The 23,530-nt window shown below is 35.1% G+C and overlaps 1 protein-coding gene across 1 annotated transcript in view; it reads left to right on the forward strand.

The window, feature by feature from the left end:
- The window catches only part of LOC111054017, a 38,029-nt gene extending 25,806 nt beyond the window's left edge, over positions 1 to 12,223 (forward strand). Inside the window, exons 5-6 of the mRNA XM_039424766.1 lie at positions 5,328 to 5,483; positions 11,994 to 12,223. Coding sequence (XP_039280700.1) covers positions 5,328 to 5,483; positions 11,994 to 12,044 — 207 coding nt within the window. The 3' untranslated portion in view covers positions 12,045 to 12,223. The remainder of the gene's footprint in view (positions 1 to 5,327; positions 5,484 to 11,993) is intronic.
- Positions 12,224 to 23,530: the final 11,307 nt, after the last annotated feature.

Below are 23,530 nucleotides of genomic sequence, written 5' to 3' on the forward strand. Positions count from 1 at the left end.
ATAAGGAAAGTGAAGAGAAAGTAAGAGAAAGGATACCGCAGTCTGGGGACTTCGGCGAGGACGTTCTCAAGCTGTACCTGAGAGCTAGAAGGATTATAGAATAGGGAAAGTTAAGAGAGAGAAAGAGAAAGGATGTCGCAGTCTAGAAACTTCGACGAGGAAGTCCTCAAGCTGTACCTGAGAGCTGGAAGGATTATAGAATAGGGGAAGTTAAGAGAGAGAAAGAGAAAGGATGCCGCAGTCTAGAAACTTCGGCGAGGAAGTCCTCAAGCTGTAACTGAGAGCTAGAAGGATTATAGAATAGGGAAAGTTAAGAGAGAGAAAGAGGAAGGATGTCGCAGTCTGGAAACTTTGACGAGGACGAGCTCAAGCTGCACCTGAGTTCTCTAGGAAAAGGATTGGGCTTTTCCTACTTGGAATTACAGCAAGTCAGAAACTGCTAAGCGAATTTAAAATACAGGGCCACTCCATAGTATGAAAATTAATAAGGAAAATACATCCCTAAAAACTGAGATTACCTTATTACAGAAGAGGAAATGCACACAAGTGACCAGTCCTGACATACAGTTACCTGAATCACTGCAGGACTAAATACGGAGAATAGCGAACAAATTCCCGCACTAAACTTAAACGTCGTGAAGCGACAGAGTTGAGACTTAAGAATTAAGCCCTCAAAAATAATCTGCTTAAGAGCCTAGCTAAATTTCCCACTCAACTATTTGTAGCACAAACTTGAGATCCCTTACAGGCTTCAAACCAAGGATAACACGTTCACTCCCAGTGATACGAATTTAGGAAAAATAGCTGACAAGAAAGACAAACCCACAAGGGAGTTCTAACTCCGAGTTGTTCGGAACTCGACCTACAATATTCTATGTTAACACAAGATAGAATAATAATTAGTATCGGTAACGTCGTAAGGAGAGGAGATTCGCGACCCGATCTCACGCTCAACCACCGAACAACTGCTTCTCTCTCTCCCAGGTCTTCTTGAAGCAACACCGGGTCGCTGAAAGTTAGGAGGCCGGGGGAAAAGGGCTTGCTGACCAATGGGAGTCTGAAAAGACGATCACGCCACTAGTCATGTGACAGGGTTTGAATCCACTAGTGCTGATGATAAGGGTGCAGCTAATGATGACACTGATACTAATTGCTACACTAATTCAGGCCGGTAAACAATATTTCTATTCCAGAAATTTCATGAAGAGCGATACTGACCTGACTCGGTAGCCGCTTATCGTTTTGGTGATACGAATGCTGCTAATTTAAAGGGGTTGACGGCGATGGTGATAATGTATATACACAACTACAAATCTAACAAAATATATCCGGCAGACGATCCTATTCCTCTTCTAAAATAGAATAATTTCGCTAATTTTTCGCTGGACGACGGCTCTCCATCCGTCACAAAAATTCACTTTGTGACATGGTTGATGCTTCTTTTTATTCTTTATTGATTCATACAACAACTGACCGAGCGAAGTGAGGTCTAAGATTCAAGTCGACGGTTTGGCATTTCTCTTGATGTTTAAATGTTTATTATGTTTTTATATTTACATATTGAGCATTTACGGCGAAACGCGGTAATAGATTTTCATGAAATTTGACAGGTATGTTCCTTTTTAAATTGCGTGTCGACGTATATTTTGGAAATTTTGCATTTCAAGGATAATATAAAAGGGAAAAGGAGCCTCCTTCATACGCCAATATTAGAGAAAAAATCAGACTAAAGAATTATTCATCATAAATCATCTGACAAGTGATTACACAGAAGTCAGTCTATTACTGTATTTGTATAAGGTCTATAATTTCAATCAAAGACAATAAAGAGGTATGCATCTTTAAGCTGGGTTTACACCAAAGTTATCAACAAAATGGTTATAACTCAATCCTTATAGATTCTATTAGATTGAACGGAAGTTGACAAACACATATGTTCATCATGTGTATGATAAGATATGTTAAATCTAATATAATCTAAAAGGATTGAGTTATTATCATTTTTTTAATTAATTTGGTCTAATCGCAGTTTTAAGGTCTTTGGTTTCAACATTTTGTTTTGCAGTCATGGTATTATTATGCGTGCCCATCAGTATCAATATTCTCACATTCGAAAAAACTAATTCAATAGGTAAATAAAAATAAACAAATGAACTAAATAATGCTGGAGAAATTATAATATTTTTGATTCTGAAAAATTAATTTTCATCAGATAGGAAGATCATCACGGAACTGGATGAATTATATCATATGAAATACAAATTCAAACGTGAACCGAGTTTGTTATAATTTAAAACAGTTGACATCTGGTACTTGTGGATGAGAATACTGCGTCAGGTCTACTGTTCACAGAACTACTAGTTTGAATTCACTCACTTAATTCGTTTTACACAAGCGTCAAGAAAACTTGACTAATGTAAACATCCGTCAGTGATCAATAGTCTATAGGTGCGTACAGACTTTCGCTCTGCTCCGCAATCAAACGTCACTCGAGCAGAGCGATTGATGATCGACCGGGGAGCAAGAGTGGTTCGACCGGAGAACGCGAGAAGAGCGTGTAACAGAGGTCGAGCTTGGCAAGCTCCTTGGTCAAACTAACCAATAGTTGCGCATTCGTGTTCAACGTGTTTGTTTGTAATGTTTGTTAATAGTTACGATCTCTGTGTTAGCAAATAAAATTGAAGAGCTTCATTCCAAAACCTGCCAAGTCAAAAACATAATTTGTTGGCAAATTGGGAAAACCTGTTGCTGAATCACTGTTTGCTCTGTGCCAATGAATTCTCGCTGGGAGTTAATTCATCATTAGAAGACTAATATGTATTATTTTTAAAGTTGTTATTCAATTTATCTAACCATTTTTGTAAAAATAAAACTGCGCATGCGCAGAAACATGGCATGGATTGGAAAAAACGACTAGTTGACTTGACAGGTTTTGGAAGAAAAATTAATGTTTCAATGGTGATTACAGCTTTAAGAAGCAGGTTTTGGAAAGAAACATACTAGCAAATGATAAAGTCATATGTTTTGATGAGATATAACCTGAAAAATAAAAATCAGAAAAAATTGATGTAGCAGGTTTTGGAACGAGCTCTTCAATAATTATCAAAATTGATAATTAATTATTAAATAAAATAATATAAAGTTATAAAAGCATTTATAATAATATGTACCGGAATATTAGCATTTAGAATTTTTTTTAACATTAGTATTTTTTTTTGACGATGTCTTGCATTATTGTTTTCAAAGTTCTGACAATAAACGAATCTTGAATCTTGAAGAAAGAAATCGAACTCCCAATCAAGGTTTTCACCTTTTGAAACAATGACAAACATTACCTTCTATATTAAAACATTAAAATAAATGGAATAATAATAATATTTATTATACAAGGTGATCCATAATTATGGTAAAATAATTTAATACGTGATAGAAGAGGTAAAAATAAGAAGAGAAGTTCCTATTAACATATATCCATAAACGCTTCATTAGCGAGCTATACAGGGTGAAAGATTTCGCCCGGAATTCAGTTCCTCTGGTGAAATACACCGATGCTGAATTGTTTGGGGACTAGTTTTTGGAAACCTTATGCTGGATTCATATGGAAAAATATCTGAGAAATCGAATAAAACTAGTCTGGAATCTGTAGTGTGAGTAGTTTTTGAGAAAAAAGTTGAAATATGCCAAAAAAATTAAGTAGAAAAACACAGACTTCTACGTTTGATGCCCAATAACTTTCTTTAATGACCAGTAAACAAATAATTTTTCGCAATAAAAATTGTAGAGAATTTAATTCTAAAAAGAATGATGTAAGCTGTGTAAACTAAATTTGAATAAAAGTTGGATAAAATGTATTCTTATGTAGTACATTACACCACAAAAATTTGCTGTTTTATGAGGAGAGAACTAATAACTCATAGGTTGTAGCTGATTGCAAATAGAACATTGATTTTAAGAACAGCTGTTCCAAAACAGCTGATTTATTTTGTTTTGAATAAAAAATATTTGAAAGAAATTATCAGCTGAAAATTATTTTCAGAAATATTTTAGCTCACTGTTGAACAAAAAAACAAACTGTAAGTTAGGCCTACTGTAGCTGCGCTGTGTTTTTTGTTTAACCTATTAACCAGTTATTTGTAACCATTTCACTTTGCTTTTGTGTTAAGTGTTAACTTTTTAAAAAATTCCAGGTAATTTTAGACATTATTCATACTCCGAATTAGCTGACATGCATTTAATGTATGGAATGGAACACTACTGTAATAGTACTGAAGCAAGACGTTTGTATCAAGAGAACTTTCCTAACCGAGTATGTCCAAGTTCAAGGTTTTTTGCCACTATTCATCAACGTCTGTCTGAGACAGATTCTTTGATATCCAAAGATCACATTTATGCAGGCAGACCCTGATCTACTAAGACTGTTGAGTTAGAAGAACAAGTTCTTGATGAAATTTATGAACATCCCAAGAAGAACACAAGAGAATTGTCAGTGCAGTTTAATTTCAATCTATTATTTGGAAGATACTAAAAGAGCAAAAATAACATCTATACCACCTCCAGAAAGTTCATACTCTATTGCCACGAGACTGAATCCCCCGTGCTGGTATTTGCCGATGATTTTTAGTAAAACTTGTTTACCCAAACTTTTTAACAACCGTTTTATTTACCGACGAGGCACACTTTAAAGAACAGCTATCGTTAACGTCCACAACCAACATATTTGGGCAGCTGAGAATCCTCATGCCATCAATCCTAATCTTCCACAACATCAGTTTTCAGTAAACATTTGGGCAGGAATCATAGGAGATCATCTACTTCTGTTTGAGCTTCCTCCCAGGCTTAATGGCATAATCTACTAGTCTTTTGGTATAAGTTCAATGTCATTTAGATATGCTACTTTAATATAAAAAAAAACTTTTCATAAAAAACCGAATATTTTATTTGCAATCAGCTACAACTTATGAGTTATTAGTTCTATCCTCATAAAACAGCAAATTTTTGTGGTGTAATGTACTACATAAGAATACATTTTATAATCTATTATGTCATTAACATAATCTATTATTATGCTACCCAGCAATCCTCTGGTCAGAATATTTTATTTAGTATTTCCTGATCATCTGGATTGAACGTTTCCCATTTGTGAGGTTAGGTTGTAGCAAAGTCAACAATAAGAAAAGATCGGAACATATTTCGAACCTCAATCGAACCCTTGTGTAACATCTCGCGTAATGTTCATGATCGGAGCGAGTGCAGAGCGTGCGGGGAGCGTGTTGGAGACGCGTATATCTGTACACACCTCATGATTAATGGTAACTTTTCCATTTCAGAATGAGGACGTTAGAATAAGACTGGCTGAAGTATCATGGATCAACCGTCCCAAATGGTTCCAACGTGCTCTGATTCTCATGATCACCAGATCCAACGCTGAAGTCCATCTTAAGCCTTATGGAATTTATGTGCTCAATCATGCCATGTTTACTAATGTGAGTACATTTTTCTCAATGTAATTCCCCAATGTAATTCTCCCAATGAGCTCAAATTGAATGATATGTCTCACAAAATGGTATTCTTGAACATATATAGGGCCCCAAATTCAAATTTTGAAGTGTTCATCGAGCTTCTCAGGTCAGTCCTTTCTAGAGTCATAAGAGAGAGGATGAAATTGGTTTGCCTTTGCGGCGATTTCAATATAGATTTTCTTAAAGAAGATAGAAATAAAAAGTTATTTGAGAATCTATTATCTACATTTAAATTGAACAAGTTGACAGATGGCCAGACACGTATCACAAGAAAAACAGCATCAGAAATTGATTATATTATATCCAATTATCCTCAAACTCTGTGTTCCAGCGAAATAATTCCCTGCTCATTCACGGATCATGAGGGAAGTAGTGTTAAGTTTGGATTAGAGAAACCAAAATCAAATTATAAAAAATATGTTAAACCAAAATGTGGGAAAAGGAAATGTTTTCGTGTGATTGATACACCTAATATAAATGCTCTAAATGACGGGCTATCAAAAGAGACTTGGCAAGCAGTATATGATTCAAATAATGTTGAAAATATGTTTGACAATTTCATGAGCTCCTACATTAACCATTGCAACAGCTCAGTTCCAGAGAAATCAGTTAGCAGGGAAAGAAAGAGAGATCAGATTCCCTGGATTACTCCTGGCATTAGAATATCCAGTGATAGGATGAAAACTCTGAATTGTCTTGTTAAAACTCAATATTTTAATGACTCTCTCATTCATATCAAAACAAATACAGGATTTAGATACCTTAGCTTTGAAATATATTATAAAATTTACAAAAGTATCTATAAGAAAGTTTTGAAAGTTGCTAAAAAAAAGGCCGCCACTGCTTATATAAAAAATTCTTCTAATCAAGTTAGAGCTATCTGGAAGTTGGTTAGGCTTGAATCAGCGAAAAACCAGGAATTAACCTCAGATATGTGTATTGCTAATGAAATAGGGAATATCAAAAGAGGAAAAGAGGCTGCTGATATATTGAACAATTATTTTATTAATGCACCATTAAAAATACAAAATTCACTCCTAGAAAAAAAGGATATATGGGACTATCGTTCAGTATTCAATATGAATCTTAAAAGTAAACAGAGGTTCTCAATCTTTAAGCCTTTAGGTTGTGAAGAATTAAAAAAAATAATTAAATCCTTAAAAAATAAAAAATCCTGCGATTGTTTCAATATATCAAACTACCTGGTAAAAAAATCAGCAGAAAATATATTAAAGCCGCTAACATTAATTTTTAATAGCTCTATGACTCAGGGTCATGTACCATCAAAATTGAAATTTTCAAAAATAATTCCTACTTATAAAGAAGGCAGAAAGGAGCTTCCAGAAAACCATAGGCCTATCGCTAACACTCCTGTTTTCCTAAAAATCTTTGAATATGTAGTGCTTGAAAGAATGAGAGAGTATCTGAGTCAAATAGGTTTGTTGTCATCTAATCAATTTGGTTTCCGGCCAGGTTTCTCAATAAACGATGCACTTTTCTCGGTTGTAGATGAAATATTGTCATCTGTGGATAAAAAAATGAAAGTGTATGGGTTGATAGCAGATCTCTCAGAAGCTTTCGACCTGGTAAATGTTGAGATCATGATGAACAAGCTGCAACTGTATGGATTTGATGGCGCTGTCCTTAGATGGTTCTTTTCATATTTTGATAAAAGGTATCAGCAGGTTGTTATTGACTCCCACTTGTATGAGTATCATTCTGATTGGATGAGAACAAGAAGTGGGGTCCCCCAGGGATCAGTACTAGGCCCCCTGCTTTTTGTTCTCTATATAAATGACTTGCCTTCCTACCTTGATCCAGCTAGGAGTGTTTTGTATGCGGACGATGTAAGCATCTTACTGAAAAGCAATAGCCAGCCAAATGCTGAACTAGAGAGCAAAACAGCCCTTATTAAATTACAAAAATGGCTATCAGTCAATATGTTGATTTTGAATAAGGATAAAACTAAAGAAATACCTTTCCGAACTACTAAAGAAGGCAGCTTGAAAATTGATGGTCATAAAATAGAATCTGTAAATAGTATAAGAGTACTTGGGGTGGTGATTGACTCTGATCTTTCTTGGAGACCCCATCTGGATAGCCTGAAAACAAAACTAATCTCAGCAATTTTTGTTCTGAGAAACCTGAAAACTTCTCTTGATTCAATGGCTCTGAAGAGTGTATATTTCGCTTTGTTCCACTCCCATTTAAACTATGGAATAATTTTTTGGGGAAATTCTAGTAGTGTAGTGGAAGTGTTCAGATTGCAGAAGTGGGCATTGAGGGTGATGATGGGAGAATCAATTAGAACAAGTTGTCGGCCCTACTTTAAAGCACTTGGTATTCTACCACTACCAAGTCAATATATCCTAGAAACAGTCTGCTTTATAAAGAAACACATAAACGAATTAAATACAGGCGAAACATTTCATCAATATCCAACCAGATTCAGAAATAATTTTAGAGAAGATGCTCATCAAAGTGCTATGTATGAGAGAGGTGTAAGAAGTTCAGGTATCCGGATGTACAACATATTGCCCTCTCACATAAAAGATACTTCTGGAAAGGTTTTCAGATTTTTATTAAAAAAAGAGTTGCTGTCCATTTGCCCTTACTCAGTGGAGGAGTATAGAAATTTTTATAAACCTCAAAATGTTCACGTAGGTAGATGATAACATTTTATGTTTGACTAATGAAAAATTGACATATCCTTATACCCCTTTATCAGGTGGTCAGTGGATGAAAATAAATAAATAAATAAATAAATCCATCAAATCCGATATATTTAATTCCTATTCAAGTGATAATAATGTGAAATTTTTCTTCTGTGTTTGGTATTGAAGCATCTTAATTAAAAAATCTGCTTTGTGCAATTAATCAAGAACTGAAAATTTTGTCAAGTGAACAACTACAAGACTTGAACTATTTCGGACTATGTGTAACCGTATCTGAATTTGGGAGAGGAATAGCATCCATCAAATTCGATATATTGATGATAATAATTCTAGTTCCTATTGAAGTGATAATAATGTGAAAGCTCGGTCCCCTGATATTAATGTTATTATGTGAGTGCCTTGAAGAAACTGATTTTTTAGAAATTTCCATATCAGACAAAATCTTGAACAAGACTGTGTAACTAAGACTGAAAAAGGTATAGAAGTCATGAACTCTGATAATAATAATAGAAATAATATTTGTTATAGTAGAAGAAACTCATCAAACAAATCAATAATAGGTAATTTAAACAAAAAAGTCAAAATATTACATCAAAATATCAGACATCTTTCTTCAGCTATTGAATCTCTAGAAATCACTTTAGATGACATAAAACCTGACATAGTTGTTCTCACTGAGCACAAAGTTTATTCTCATCAAATACCTCACATAAATTTTTTAAATTATGTTTTAAATACTTCTTACACCAGGGAAAACTACCAGGGGGGAGGTGTAATGATACTCACTCACAAAAAATTACAAAATGTTAAACCGGTTAAAATTAAAAATATCTCAGATCTTATGGAAGATAAAATATTAGAAATATGTATGTTGGAATGCACACATGGTGGAAGAAAGATGCTGATTTTGGGTTTGTATAGATCCCCCATACCTACAAACGAAAGTATTTTTATCCAGAAACTAAACACGTTGTTAGATATTGCAAATCATAAGTATAATGATGTAATATTGATTGGTGGTTTTAACATAGACATGACAAAAAGTACTCGCTCTAGTAGAGAGGTGATTAGTCTCCTTACCTTATAATTTCTGGTACATGTTTGATTTTCCTACTCGGATCACCGAAACTACGGAGTCAGTCATTGACAATGTTTTTACAAATATTGACAGCTCGACAATCAGTGTTTCTGGAATGAATACACAACTATCTGATCATGATGCACAGCTTGTTGAGATAAAAATAGATGAGGCAAAAAACAGTAAAAAAGATACATTTATATTTAAATATTGTAGAAGCTTCTCTGATGACAACATCTCCATGTTCATTTCAGCTTTAAGTCAGGAAACTTGGCTTGATATATTTAACTCCGACGTCAAATGTAAATATGATACTTTCAATAAAGCCTTCTCCCATTACTTTAATACATATTTCCAGAGTTGAAAGTAGATAAGGAAGAACTCATCCATCAAACTAATAGTGCAAGATTATCCAGGGATAGAACTAGAAATATTAATCTTAGGGAAAGATCTAGGATATTAAGGGCAAAACTAATCCAAAGCAAAAAAAACTATTATGATAACAAAATAAAAAATTCCAAAAATGTTATAAAAGAGACTTGGAGAATAATAAACACGGAGGCTGGAAATAAAAATAAACTATTTAAAACCTAACTTTAAAAAGTGGAGAGCAGATTTGTTCTAATCCAAAGAAAATATGTGAACTTTTCTTGAATTACTTTTCGAAAGAGGAAATAGATATAGGAGACTCTCAAAACTCAACACAAAGTGATGGTTTTGCAAATGTCATTGATCAAGTATTTAGATTCAAAACTATTGATTACATGAAACTTGATAAAATTATCTCTAGTTTGAAATGTAAGTACAGTGCAGGATATGATGACGTACCAATCATCATCATTGAAAAGGCCAAAAATTTTTGTTGAAGCAACTGCTACATCTGATAAACTCTTCTCTTATTACTGGAATATTTCCTGAGCAGTTGAAGATTTCAAAAATTATTCCAGTACATAAAAAGAATGATGAAAATGATATCAACAATTACCGTCCGATTTCTCTATTACCAGCAATTTCCAAGATTTACGAACGTGTAGTTTCTGACCAGCTTCTTGAATATTTGGAGAAAAATGAACTTCTCGACTCCTTCCAGCACGGGTTCTGTAAAGGAAAATCAGTCAAGACAGCAGCAACAAAATTTATCGAATCTGTCATTGACTCGATAGATAACTCGGAAAGAGCAGTCGGGATATTTTTAGATCTCACACAAGCTTTTGATAGCATTTCGCACAGGATTTTGCTTGGTCGTCTTAAAACTTTAGGGGTGACAGGTGTATCTTACAAGTGGTTTGAATCATACATCATGAACAGGAAAATGTTTGTTCAAATAAGTCATATGAATCACAAGGGATTAAGGAATACCTTCAATTCAAAAATGAGAGCAAGTAGGTGTGGTGTACCCCAAGGCTCAATTCTGGGACCAATTCTCTTTATCTGTTATCTGAAAGGTATACCATATCTCGAAGGCAATAGTGAGCTAGTTTTGTATGCTGATGACGCAAACCTAAAAATATCAGCCAAATCCCAGAATGAAATTGAGATAATAGCAAAATCAAACCTCTCCACTTTGGCAAAACATCTGATGAACAATAAATTGATAATTAATATGAGTAAAACGAACCTATTGACATTTACTACACAGCAGGTAAAAACATTTTCTCCTTCAATAAATTTGGACAGCAAGGTCATTTCTCAGTTCACCTCTACCAAGTTCTTGTGATTAACAGTAGATCAAAACTTGAATTGGACAGAACATGTCACAAGGGTTTTGTCATGGGTATCGAGTGGATTATATGCTCTTAGAAAAATGTCTCCCTCTTGTAAAATGGAAACACGGAAAATGATTTATTTTGCCTACATACACTCTATAATATCCTTTGGTACCTATAAGTCTTTATGGATCTACTTCAAATCAGAACATGGATTCGATTCTCAAATCACAAAAACAAGCTATAAGAATAATTTTACACCTAGACCCCATAGCATCAGTCAAAGAACATTTCGCTCACTTGAATATAATGACAGTTTACAGTCTTTACATCTTTGAGACAATAATGAGTGTGAAAGAAAATCTTGGAAATATTTTGACGTTAGGACATAATCATAGGTACAGCACTGAAAACAGAGATAAACTCTTATATTTGCAAAGCCGTAGACTTGAGTTCTACAAGAAGAAGCCCACATACATAGGAGCCAAGTTCTATAACAAACTACCGACGCGAATCCAACAAGAGCTGAATCCCAATAAATTCAAATTGGAATTAGAGATATTTAACTGGAAGAGCTCTTTATAATATCGAAGAATATTTGAATGAATGAGATCAGCTCCTATGAGTTGAATTGTATTGTATGTTTGTATTGTTGTATTCTGTGGATGTTTTATTTGTTATGTATTTTATTTTCAATTGTATCTAATCAAAGATATATATTTATGACACTATTCATTGTATACACTGTACAAATTTATGAATAAAGAAATTATGATATGATATGATATGATATGATATGATATGTGCGAAGTGTTGAAACACATGGCAATAGTTATTCACACAGTTCATTGTTATGAGTTGAATTTTTTTTTATCCTTTCCGATTTCTGTGTAAATTCATCATAGTGTTCTCAAGTGTCATAGTATCACGTCATAAATAATCATTCACATGAACATCGGATTTATTTTGAATAAAATGAAGTATTTCAGATAATATTTTTCTCTTGTTTTTGCAGATTTTGAACCTCTCCTACTCATCTTCCAATGTCCTGAAGGCGCTGTCATGAAATTGAAAATCAGAAAGTTTATCATCTTCAAAGTTGAAGTAATTCCATGAAGTTAAGAAAACGACACAATAAACGTTACTTGATGAAACGATAATTGACTATTATTTATTTTCTATTAGGCTAGACAAAGCAAGCATAGTCTAGAAAAACGTATCATGTGTTTCTAGTCATACTCATTACCTATTGATCATCCATTTTATACCTCTCTAATTATTGTAGACCAATCTTGAGGCTGTGCAAATGCTTAAAATAAACTTTCTACTCGCGATATTTCTCAAAGTTTTCCGATTTGTATATCATCAAGCTATCAAAATGAAAAGGTTTTCTTAAAAAACATTTTTTTTCGATCATTACTTTTTGAGATATGAGCGCCTGAAGTTCAAATTTTTGGGACAGAACATTTCAAATTCGGTAAGATATAAATCCATGAGATTCAGAGAATGGATTTTCCATGTTATTGTTCATCTAGTAGAACAGAAATTTCCTGAAAATATTAATTTTTAAGATAGTTATTCAATTTACTAAAAATAACTTTCAGTTGGATTATTTTTGGTAAATTGAATAACTTTTTCAAAAATTTATATTTTTGGAATTATTTTGTTTCATTGGATCAACAATACCATGGAAAATCCATCCTCTGAATCTCATGGATTTATTTTCTACCGAATTTGAAATGTTCTGTCCCAAAAATTCAAACTTCAGGCGTTCATATTTCAAAAAGTAATGATCGGAAAAAAATGTTTTCCTAGAAAAACATTTTCATTATGATAGCTTGATGATATACAAATCGAAAAACATTGAAAAATATCACGAGTAGAAAGTTTATTTTTAGCCTTTGCACAGCCTTAGATTGAACCAGACAGCCTAGTTCCAAGCCTTACGTTTCTATTATATGTTTTTATTTGCGTTTCCAATAATAATATTATGTCCGTTCCAGGAATAGGAGTAATATCAGAGTTCAACAGTTCAGGTTCACAACTTCACAAAAAAATCTTCTGTACACATCTGTTAAACTGTACAATTCATTACAACTAGAGATTAAGGCACTGCCTCTTGCATTCTTCAAAAGGAAATTAAAAACTGTACTGAAAGCTGAAAGTTTATATAACATCCAAGAATTTCATGTAATTGACTGGACCAAATATCTGTAGGCTAATATTATTTGTATATAGTGATATTGTATTATGTAATATCTAGTACCTATTTTTGACATTTATCAATGCATTGTTAACAATGTCTATGATAATATAGATTCTTATTCTTATTCTTTCAAGCATGTGAACAAAAAAAGGCTTGCTCATTTTTGAAAGTGGATTTCATTTTTTTTTTTGTTTGTATTCTAGTTTCCTACATCTTTGTGAGTAATGAGAGAATTGAACAAATACTTCCTGCATTAATTAAATTTATCACTTATAATAAATTAACTTATAACACATGGATGAGTGAATGAATAACCCCCATAATAATTTGAAATTAAAAATGGTTTTTGAATTTCAGTATTTTTTTCATTTCTACCATTTATTCCTGTTTATCATTTCATTTATTTTATAATAATTCCTGTTATATTCAATATAAACAATTTTTATAGATAGAGAATAGCTACAGTTTCTTATATTCACTTTCTAGAAAACCACATGAAAATACATGTGAAACAATTGTGGAAAATGCATATTGTAGTGGGTTCTAGCACATACAATATTATTAGATTACAAACTCTACCTCTTCTTTGGTTCTAACCTTCTTATTGTGAACAACTTTTTTTGAAAACTGCAACTTTGAATGCTTTATTGAAAAACGATGATACGTATCAAAAAAGTATTTCAGCTGTTGTTTCTTCCAAAGACTACATTAAAATAATGTGTCATTTAGTGTGATGATCTTTTTCTTCGAGAAAGATTAGTTTAATTGAAATAGATGGAAACAGTTAATTAATCAAACTTGAAAAGCTATGAATTATACATTGAAACAAATCCTGAAACAAGAAATCTAGCTTATTGGAAGAATAGCTTCCAAAATTACTAATGAAGCTAACAATAAAAATCAATGAAAAAAATTCCAATGTCACTTCAAAAATCATAAATTGAATCTATGAAGTGCATCAACAAATCAATTGCATTCAGCCTATCAGCTTGGAAAATTATGTATTATCAATAAATTCAATCGAAAGAAAATACTGTAACCATGCCTATTGGAAGAATCCTTACAGACATCGCGAGGAACGGAGAACCAAAAATTGAAATTCTATCAGCCAGTTGCATGAAAGAAAATCAAACCATAAGATGACGTCTTTAATGGAGCCACTACACCCACTTCCCTGTTCAGCTCTGTATGATGACGTCATCTTATGTTAATTAAATTACATTTTCTTTTGTGCAACTTGCCGTTTGTGTTGGAACTTGGAATTATGACATCCCCATTGTCTGTACAGGTATATCAGAATTTTCTCTTTTATTATATTCGGAACCTACAAGTTATGTATGGTAGCCATTGAGCTTATTAATTTTTTTGTTCAAAAAGATGTGGGGTCCCAAATTTGAGAATAATTTTCAATATCATTTATCTTATCAATTCGAGTGATAGCTCATTTTACTCTAGAACATGGTATGCCATAGTGGAGTACGGTAGGTCAATTTCCACACAGAAAAAACTAAACAAGTAGAATAGAGGACACATTAAAAATTTTTTTTTAACTAACTAGGTTTTGTATGTAATTTATTGTAATTTATCTAATATGTTGTGTAATTGATGTTGTAGTTTTGTTTTTTTAGGGAAATTAACATTCATTTAATAAGATGAATTAACATTCATTGATAAGATAAATGATATTGAAAGTTTATGACTTTACACATGAAATAATATATTGCAAAATAGTAGATCGTGGAAAAAGTTTAAATTAAAATAGTGTGCAAAATATTAGATTGTGAGAAATGTTTTTCCTCCCAAGATATAACAATTATAAACAAGATATAATTGTTCATTTTACTCAGCTCTTCAAGGTGGGTTCAATGCATATCGGTTACCGGATTGAACCTTACCTGACCTGACCCTAACGAATGCCTTCGCCACGACCAACCTCACCAGACATGTGTATTTTAATGAAATGATTATAAACTCAACTTTTTGGAATCGGATTGCTCCAAAAATACTTTCATATGAAAATGGAGAATAACAAATAAAGCCAAGCCAACAGTGCAATTCATTAAAATATACAATATATTATATACCGTATATAAATATTATATATTATTTATATTAAAAATAGCCTATCTGGTGAGGTTAGAGGTACTAGTGAGGTTTTGTCAGGCAACCGAAATATGCATTGAAACCGCCTTGAAGAGCTGAGTAAAATGAGCTATCACTCAATATGAAAGGACAAATATTAAGAATTCTCTAATTTGGAGAAAAAGAAGAACAAGATGACAAAGAAGGAGAAGCAGAAGAAGAAGAAAAGTTGAGAAAAAGTAGGTGTTATCCAATGTACCTACAAGGTACTGGTATACAAAATACAAGGTATACAGAATACAAGGTACTGGCCACGAAAAGATTCGCGGTGACAAATCCAAACCAGCTGGTCGGTGTAACGTCATTGGTGCTCTAAAAGTATATTCTTCCTATCTTTTCAATGTTAAATTGAGCAAATTTGTAAGTCTTTTTCTCAAAAAGTTCATAACTTTCCAGTACCATCGACATCCCCTACGATTAATACTAAGAATTTATCTTCAATTTTTTTAGAAATTCAATACTTTTGGACGGCTGGATCTTTCAGAATGATCGATTTTGTAAGAGCCTGCTCATCGAATAACTGTTGCTCTCTTATTGAAGATTAACATGCTTTCCATGGCTCTTTTGTAATTCAATTACTCAATGCTGATCAATTTGATAAAGCGATCATTGAATAAGGAATTAAAAACGTGGAAACATTAATTAGAGTATAATATTATTTCTCTCAACATCTTTCATATCTTGTCTGTATATTACATAGAATCAGTAGAACATCTTGCCGGTTCAACATCTTTAATCCTTTAGGAGTGCACTCTTAATTCAGGAAAAAATGATATACACATATACACATACTTTAACCAGGTGATAGTTGTGTGTTACGGTCACATTCAATATTTATCTTTTTTCTTGAGCAGCTTTGTAAGTCTTTTTCTAAGAAGTATATATCACTTTCAAGTCCCATCGACATCTCCTACGATTTATACAATATTTATCTTAAATTTTTTTTAGAAATTCACACCTTTGAACTCCTAGATCTTCCAGAATTCTCGATAATGTAAGGGCATACCGGTTTGGAGAACTCTCATTTGTTACTACGAGAAGGGATACTCGTAGAAGGAATGAATAGATTTTATTTGTCAACATTTGAAAAGATGAATGGCTTCAAAGGTTTTCTACTGGAGGTTTTCTATTCAAAGTTTTAATACCCCAACAATTATAAAGTTGAAAAAAGGTACTGAATGTAGCCTATTTCTCCTAGTAATACTTTGAGTGATAATATAGACCTATACTTCTTCAATCACTGTTTTATCAGCATAATAATTAGGCTTGGCTTGAATACTTTATAGTTATTTCGAGCTTCCTCGTTATTTATTACGTTGTACACATTCGAGCTGTTTCCTTTGTTCATTGTGATATTCTTCTGCAAACTCAACCAATATCTATCCTTTCAAAATTGATTCTAATACCAATCTCAATGCAGAAGACATATAAGGGAAGTGCTAATATTAATCAGATGAAAGTAAAATCAAGAGCGGTTGCAGAGGATAAAGGTTGTTAGTGAAGGGCATTCCATCAGTGATTTGGAAGGAGAATGTGGATGATCAACGGATGAAGATGATAAGCGCACCACTTTCCTCCCTTATGATATTTGATGATTTCTTTTGTTATTACCAATCAATTGGATTGATCAACAATTAAATTCCAATTTAATTTTCGATAAAGAACTTTATTGGATTCAAAATTATTTACACTCAGTGACCAAGGCACAATCTAGTAACATAATTCTTATCACATATACATCACTCACACTCTATGTGGTAGAAAGCCCCATTATATGGAACAAAAGGAAGTATGGGGTGATAGTATAACACTCACATTCATAAATGCATTATAAACTGAATAATTTGCAATTTGAAAAAATATCTTAAAATATGCTCAACTATATTATCTCTCCGGTTATAGGAAAATAATGTGGAGATTGAAAATAATTGGAATTCACCACGCACATTATCCTGTTTTAAGTTTATGAGAGTTCAATTTCTAGAATAGAAATGCCCTCCGAGTTGATTATAGAGATTGTCATCCTTTCGTATTCTTTCAAACAGGCATTCAACCGATCACTTGACTTATAGAATTATCAAGTTTATTAGAAGGAATATATTGTAGGATACTTATAGTATGAATCCATATTCATACGCATACTTTTCAATGTATGATTCATTTTCATTAGATTCATTATTATTGGATCATTAAGAGTTGATTTTCCCTTTCACAAATAAATAAAGAATGAGAGTTCTACATTCTACAATAAGTACCAATTGAGAATTCCTCTTACAAATAATTAAATTAGAAATATGTGTTTCAGAATACGAGAGCAAGTATTCAATACAATTATTGAGAATTCCTCACGCGCAATCCATGCTTTAATATAATATTTGCCCTTATATTTTTTGTTATACTTTCCAATTAGAAAGATTCAACCAGAAAACTATTTCCTCATCAAGTATGTGAAAGCCATAATTTTTCAGGCAAGAAGTTCTATTGATTCTACATATGATATACAGTACACAGACAAGATGAAGGATTGTGAAGGAAATAATAGTACAATCAATGTTTCATATTTTTAATACCTTATTCAATGATCGATTCATCGAGTTCATTAGCATTGAGTAATTGAATTACAAAAGAGCCAGGAAAAGCATGTTAATTTTCAATAAGAGAGCAACAGGTATTCGATGTAGGCTCTTACAAAATCAATCATTCTGAAAGATCCAGTCGTCCAAAAGTATTGAATTTCTAAAAAAATTAAAGATAAATATTGTATGAGTCATAGGAGATGTCGTTGGGACTTGAAAGTTATTTACTTTTTGAGAAAAAGACTTACAAAGCTGCTCAATTTAACATTGGAAATATAGGAAGAATAGATATTTGGAGTACCAATGATGTCACACCGATCATCTGACTCTGATCATTAAAAGATCGAGATGCACGTGGCCAGTACCTTGTATTCCAAGTAGCTTGGTGTTATCTACGGCTTCCACTTCTATGGAGAGATAAAATGAATGCATATCGTTTGAACTTGCCGGTTCAAGTTCAACTACCCAATAGCGTTGTTACGCGGGAAAAGTTATCCAATTCAGTTCCTTGGCGGGCGACAGCTGAACAAAGCGTGACTTTTGAAAATTTCTGCCTAGCGTCACAACTCTCATAATAATTATGTTTTTTCGGCTTAGGAAGGTGAAGGAGTCATGGGAAAATTCTACAAAAAATCATGAACGTTTTTTTCATATATTTGAGATTCTTCTAAATTTTCAAATCAATCTGTCCAAATTTAACAAAGTTATAAGCATTTTCAAATGTGATGCTGGTTTAGAATAAAAATAGAGTAATATCCATATTCCCTATCAGACATTCAGCTGAACTTTGAGTTCTCATTCTATTCTATGAAAAAATGAATGGATTTTTAGCATTTCTGAGCTTGGAATCATATTTTTCAAATGTTTCTTCATATCTATATCCAATCAGGTACAATTTATATAATATACAGTAATGTATTAAATAAGATTTCTATTATATAACATACTTGAGTATATTCTTACCATTGAAAGGACCAACACGAGTTGTAAAGATTTAAACAAAAGACCCACCTTGTGTTAAGGAATGAACCTACACTTCTATGGATGAATACTTTGTATACAAATCAATTAATTTATATAATTTGATTATATTCTAGAGATTGGAGTTAGACTCACTAATATTCTATAAGGAATAACTGTCATACTTGGAAGATGTTGGAGTTCATTGCTCATTATAATGTGAATGTAGTAACAGTTTGTAGCATTCGACATTTTAATGATTCCAGTAGCCCTTCATTATTGTACTTTCTTGTGTATGTCACTGCAATAAACTGAATTGATTGATACACGAAATAATTCTAAAATCAATATAACAATAGGCAGTGTTTGGTAAAGATGGTATTGTGATTAAAATTCATTCAAAGACTTGGCATGCTGCCCAAAAGTCTTCATTCAGTTTTAACAATTGAAACCTTGATATTATTCCAGCAAATAAGTTTGAATTTCACGGCCATTCCCCAATTTTATTCAGATGTTCATACCTTAAGATTAGTGTGGTTAATTTCTGATGAGAAAATCAAATACATTTTTTTCAATTTCCAATAATTGATAGATACCCAAAAGTCAAATTCTTTTATATTAACAGCCCATTTTCTATATAATTCTCAAGAGAAGGGATGTTTAAAAACTTTATGATCGCTCACACCATTAGCATCCACCGACCTTGCAACCCACTGAAGCTTGCAGCTCCTGAACACGTGCCTTGTATTCCCAAAAATTCCCTAATGTAGTGCTTTTTGTCTGTCATCATGAACTTGAAAACTTTCAATTTGTGAAAACTGTACTTGTTCTATAGTTGTTATTGTCTCTCTAAGGGCCGTTTGCACAGTGACAGTTTAAACGAAAATTCCATCTCAAACTGGATTAAATCTGTATCAAGTCTCGTTTGTTATAATGTGTTACATTTTGAGTTTAAGCCACCAGCTGATTAAATTCAATTCAAGCTTTGACTGTGCAAACGGCTCTTAATTCGGTAATTCCCTTTCAACTGATACAGCTCATTGGGGTTTTCAGGGTAATCTCCTAGATTTCTACATTTATTGAGCATGCTTGACTTATTATGCAACCTAAAATAAATAAATAAATCAACTTTATTAATCAACTTTAAATGCATAAAAAAACGGTCCTTGTACAATTTTTTTTCCTTACATATTCTGTCAACATCAAAATCTTAGTTTATTGACAATGTTCTACAAAATGTTTTGAGTTATGTGCACTACAAGCTCACAGAGCCGGTCGCTGGTTGATTCGAACAAATCTCGAATCATTATTACAAAGACGAAGTATGGCAACGTTTGATGGACCTTCATGAGGAGTGAAATTTGCATGCAACTCCAATGTTGTCATATTCTTTATAATTTAAGTCTTTGAACATAAATCCTCTATGGTGTAGTGGTTAGCAAGTCAGCCTCCCAAGTTGGAGGTCCCAGGATCGAATCCAAGGCGGTAAAGGTAAAGGTCAGTATCAACAGAACCAGAGGATATATTTTTTGTATGTAGTGGGTAGACTGGCCCACCACTGCCTGTCACCCCGCCGCCGGTCACCCCACCACCGGTCGCCCGGCCGCCGCCGGTCACCCTGCTGGTCGTCCGACCGCCACCTGTCGCCCCGCTGGTCGCCCCGCCGGTCGCCCGGCCGCCACCGGTCGCCCTGCCGGTCACCATGCCGCCGGTCGCCATGCCGCCGGTCGCCCCGCCGGTCGCCCGGCCGCCACCGGTCGCCCCGCTGCCACCGGTCGCCCCGCTACCGGTCGCCCGGCCGCCACCAGTCATCCGGCCGCCACTGGTCACCCGGCCGCCGCCGGTTGCCCCACTACCACCGGTTGCCCCACCGACGGCTGCCATCCCGCTACCAACAGTCGACCTGCGGCTGGCAATTGTCCCGCCGGCTGAGCATGGGCATTCTGAGTGCAGTCAGTGGCACTCAGAATGTACTTATAGCTAAACTATATCTAAGGAGATGGTAGGTAATAAGTAAGCAGTTTGGAATACAATTAGCTCTTTATTGATCAATTCAACATCCATTTTATTGAAAAGTTTACGACAAGCAGGTATATCTCTGTTCCAAAATCCAAGTTGTTTATCATATTGAGTGTGCAGAAAAGTGATGTATCCATGATGTTTCTCCTTGGTCCATGTCAAGCTGGTGATGTCCCAGGTAGTAGACTCCTTTTCCAGCACTAGTCCTTGGCAAGTCTTCTATGTTGTCTGATAGTCTTCAGATGATATTCAGTGATACCTCTAGAACACTGTTTCAGTTAGAGACAATACCCTGTCATTGATGTTGAATCACCTCACAACCTCTTTCCTTCAGGTAATTGATGCTCCTTCGAGTCAAAAGTATAGGTGTAGTAGTATTTCTCACCACTACATCATCCTCCTTCTCCTCCTCCTCTTCCTCTTCCTCCTCCTCTTCCTCTTCCTCCTCCTCCTCCTCTTCTTCCTCCTCATCCTCTTCCTCTTCCATCTCTACCTCATTGTTCTCCTCCATATCAGTTTCCTCTTCCTCATCTTCTACATGATCCTCAACCATCTTCAGATCAAATGGGGAGATTGATGATAAATTTGTCTCACCATAGTCACCCCACTTTGAGAATAGGAGTACCATCTTCTCTATTGTTCCAGATACACAGTTGATCGACAAAATGTCTATTCTCCACAGATGATTCCAGCACAATGAATCTAATCTGCTATGTATCCAATATATATCCATATTTGTACAGCATTATGATTCACTGACTGAACAGTGACTGATCAGTAACTGAACAGTGACTGATCAGTAACTGAACAGTGACTGATCAGTAACTGAACAGTGACTGATCAGTAACTGAACCTGGAGTGGATGACCCTACCATCCCGCCACAGACATGCTGAATACTGGCGAGCATGGTCCATGTGACAGGAGGAGCTAGGGTCATTGAGAATGCCCATGCTCAGCCAGTGAAACAATTGCCAGCTGCAGCAGGTCGACTGTTGGTGGTGGGATGTCAGCCGTCGGTGGGGCAACCGGTGGTGGTGGGGCGACCGGTGGTAGTGGGGCGACCGGAGGCGGCCGGGCGACCGGTGGTGGGGAGAGTGGCGGGGCGACTGGCGGCGGCCGGGCGACCGGTGGCGGACGACCGGCGGGGCGACCGGCGGGGCGACCGTCGGGGCGACCGGCGGGGCGACCGGTGGCGGTCGGACGACCAGCAGGGCGACCGGCGGCAGCCGGGCGACCGATGGTGGGGCGACCGGCGGCGGGGTGACTGGCAGTGGTGGGCCAGTCTACCCACTACATACAAAAAATATATCCTCTGGTTCTGTTGATACTGACCTTTAATACTTACCTTTACCGCCTTGGATTCGATCCTGGAACCTCCAACTTGGGAGGCTGACTTGCTAACCACTACACCATAGAGGATTTATGTTCAAAGACTTAAATTATATAGAATATGATACTTCTTCATACTAATGTTAATGGAGAATTGAGAAGTGAGTCATGATGGGGTGGCATTGTTATAGACCTGTTGACAAGGAAGGTTATCCCCACCACCACCACTTTTCTCTGTTTGGTATAAGACGGTTTGTCAGCACTGAGAGGTATTCCATCTATTACGACATGTTGTCAAACATTGAGCTATGTCTGCGGGATGCAGTGATTGAGCTTGAGGAGGAGGAACTCATGGTATTATCTCGTTGACAGACAGCCTCATGAGTAATGCTGAGCAGCCACCTCCCCAACCGACGCTCAGATACAGCAATGCTGGCCCCTCGGTGTGCAACATACCAGGGAAGGTTAGGTAAAGACAATGAGCCAGGTAGAACGAGTTGGTTGAATCTAGGTGATGGGAATCTGAATACTGTCATAAACCATGGGTTTTGACAGCTCCTCAAGCACATACAAATTAAAATTTATTTTTCTTTTTTATTTTCAATAGGCTAATAAAATTAGGATCACCAGAAAGCCAAATTGCGCTGACTGAATGAAAAATTGCAGAGCTTCAGAGTGGTGGAACTTTCCAGTCTCGCCACCAGCCGGCATTTTTAATATTAGATTTTCCCACTTTTCCCACTTTCTCGTGTCAGTCTCTTTTGTGCTGCTCCTCCGAACACCCAAAGACTCTGACTGGCCAGGACCTGGACCTTCCTCTAGACCTCACCTCCCAGCCAAAGCTGTCGAAATGGTCATCATTAAAGGGGATTGGTATCGTACAAATTAATTATTCATCATTTATCAGTTACTATCTGCCAGGCTCGCTTCGCTCGCCATATTTGTCTAGACAGTGGGCTCCGCCCCCATATTTCGTCCAAATATGGGATCAGCGGGCTCGCTTTGCTCTCCTGCATGTAGACCTCAGCGGAACCTCTGTATTGAATGTGAACGTATTATGTCAATTTGATCTCGAAAATTTGAGAATACATAGAAAAACGCTGGTAAAAACACATGTTACTATATCGGATTATCTATGGCGAACAAAATTCTTCCACCTCAGCTAAACCAGTGTACTGATTTTTTCAACTTTTCTCCATCAATTATTATAGAAAAAGGTAAAAAAACGCAGAAAAGCTGAGAAAAAAGTTGGAAAAACGCTAATTTTGGGTGTATCTTTGGCGTTATTTCAAATTCCTTCTAAAACAGCATTAGGGGAG

The sequence above is a fragment of the Nilaparvata lugens genome, chromosome 3 (assembly GCF_014356525.2).
Source record: "Nilaparvata lugens isolate BPH chromosome 3, ASM1435652v1, whole genome shotgun sequence".
Taxonomy (NCBI): domain Eukaryota; kingdom Metazoa; phylum Arthropoda; class Insecta; order Hemiptera; family Delphacidae; genus Nilaparvata; species Nilaparvata lugens.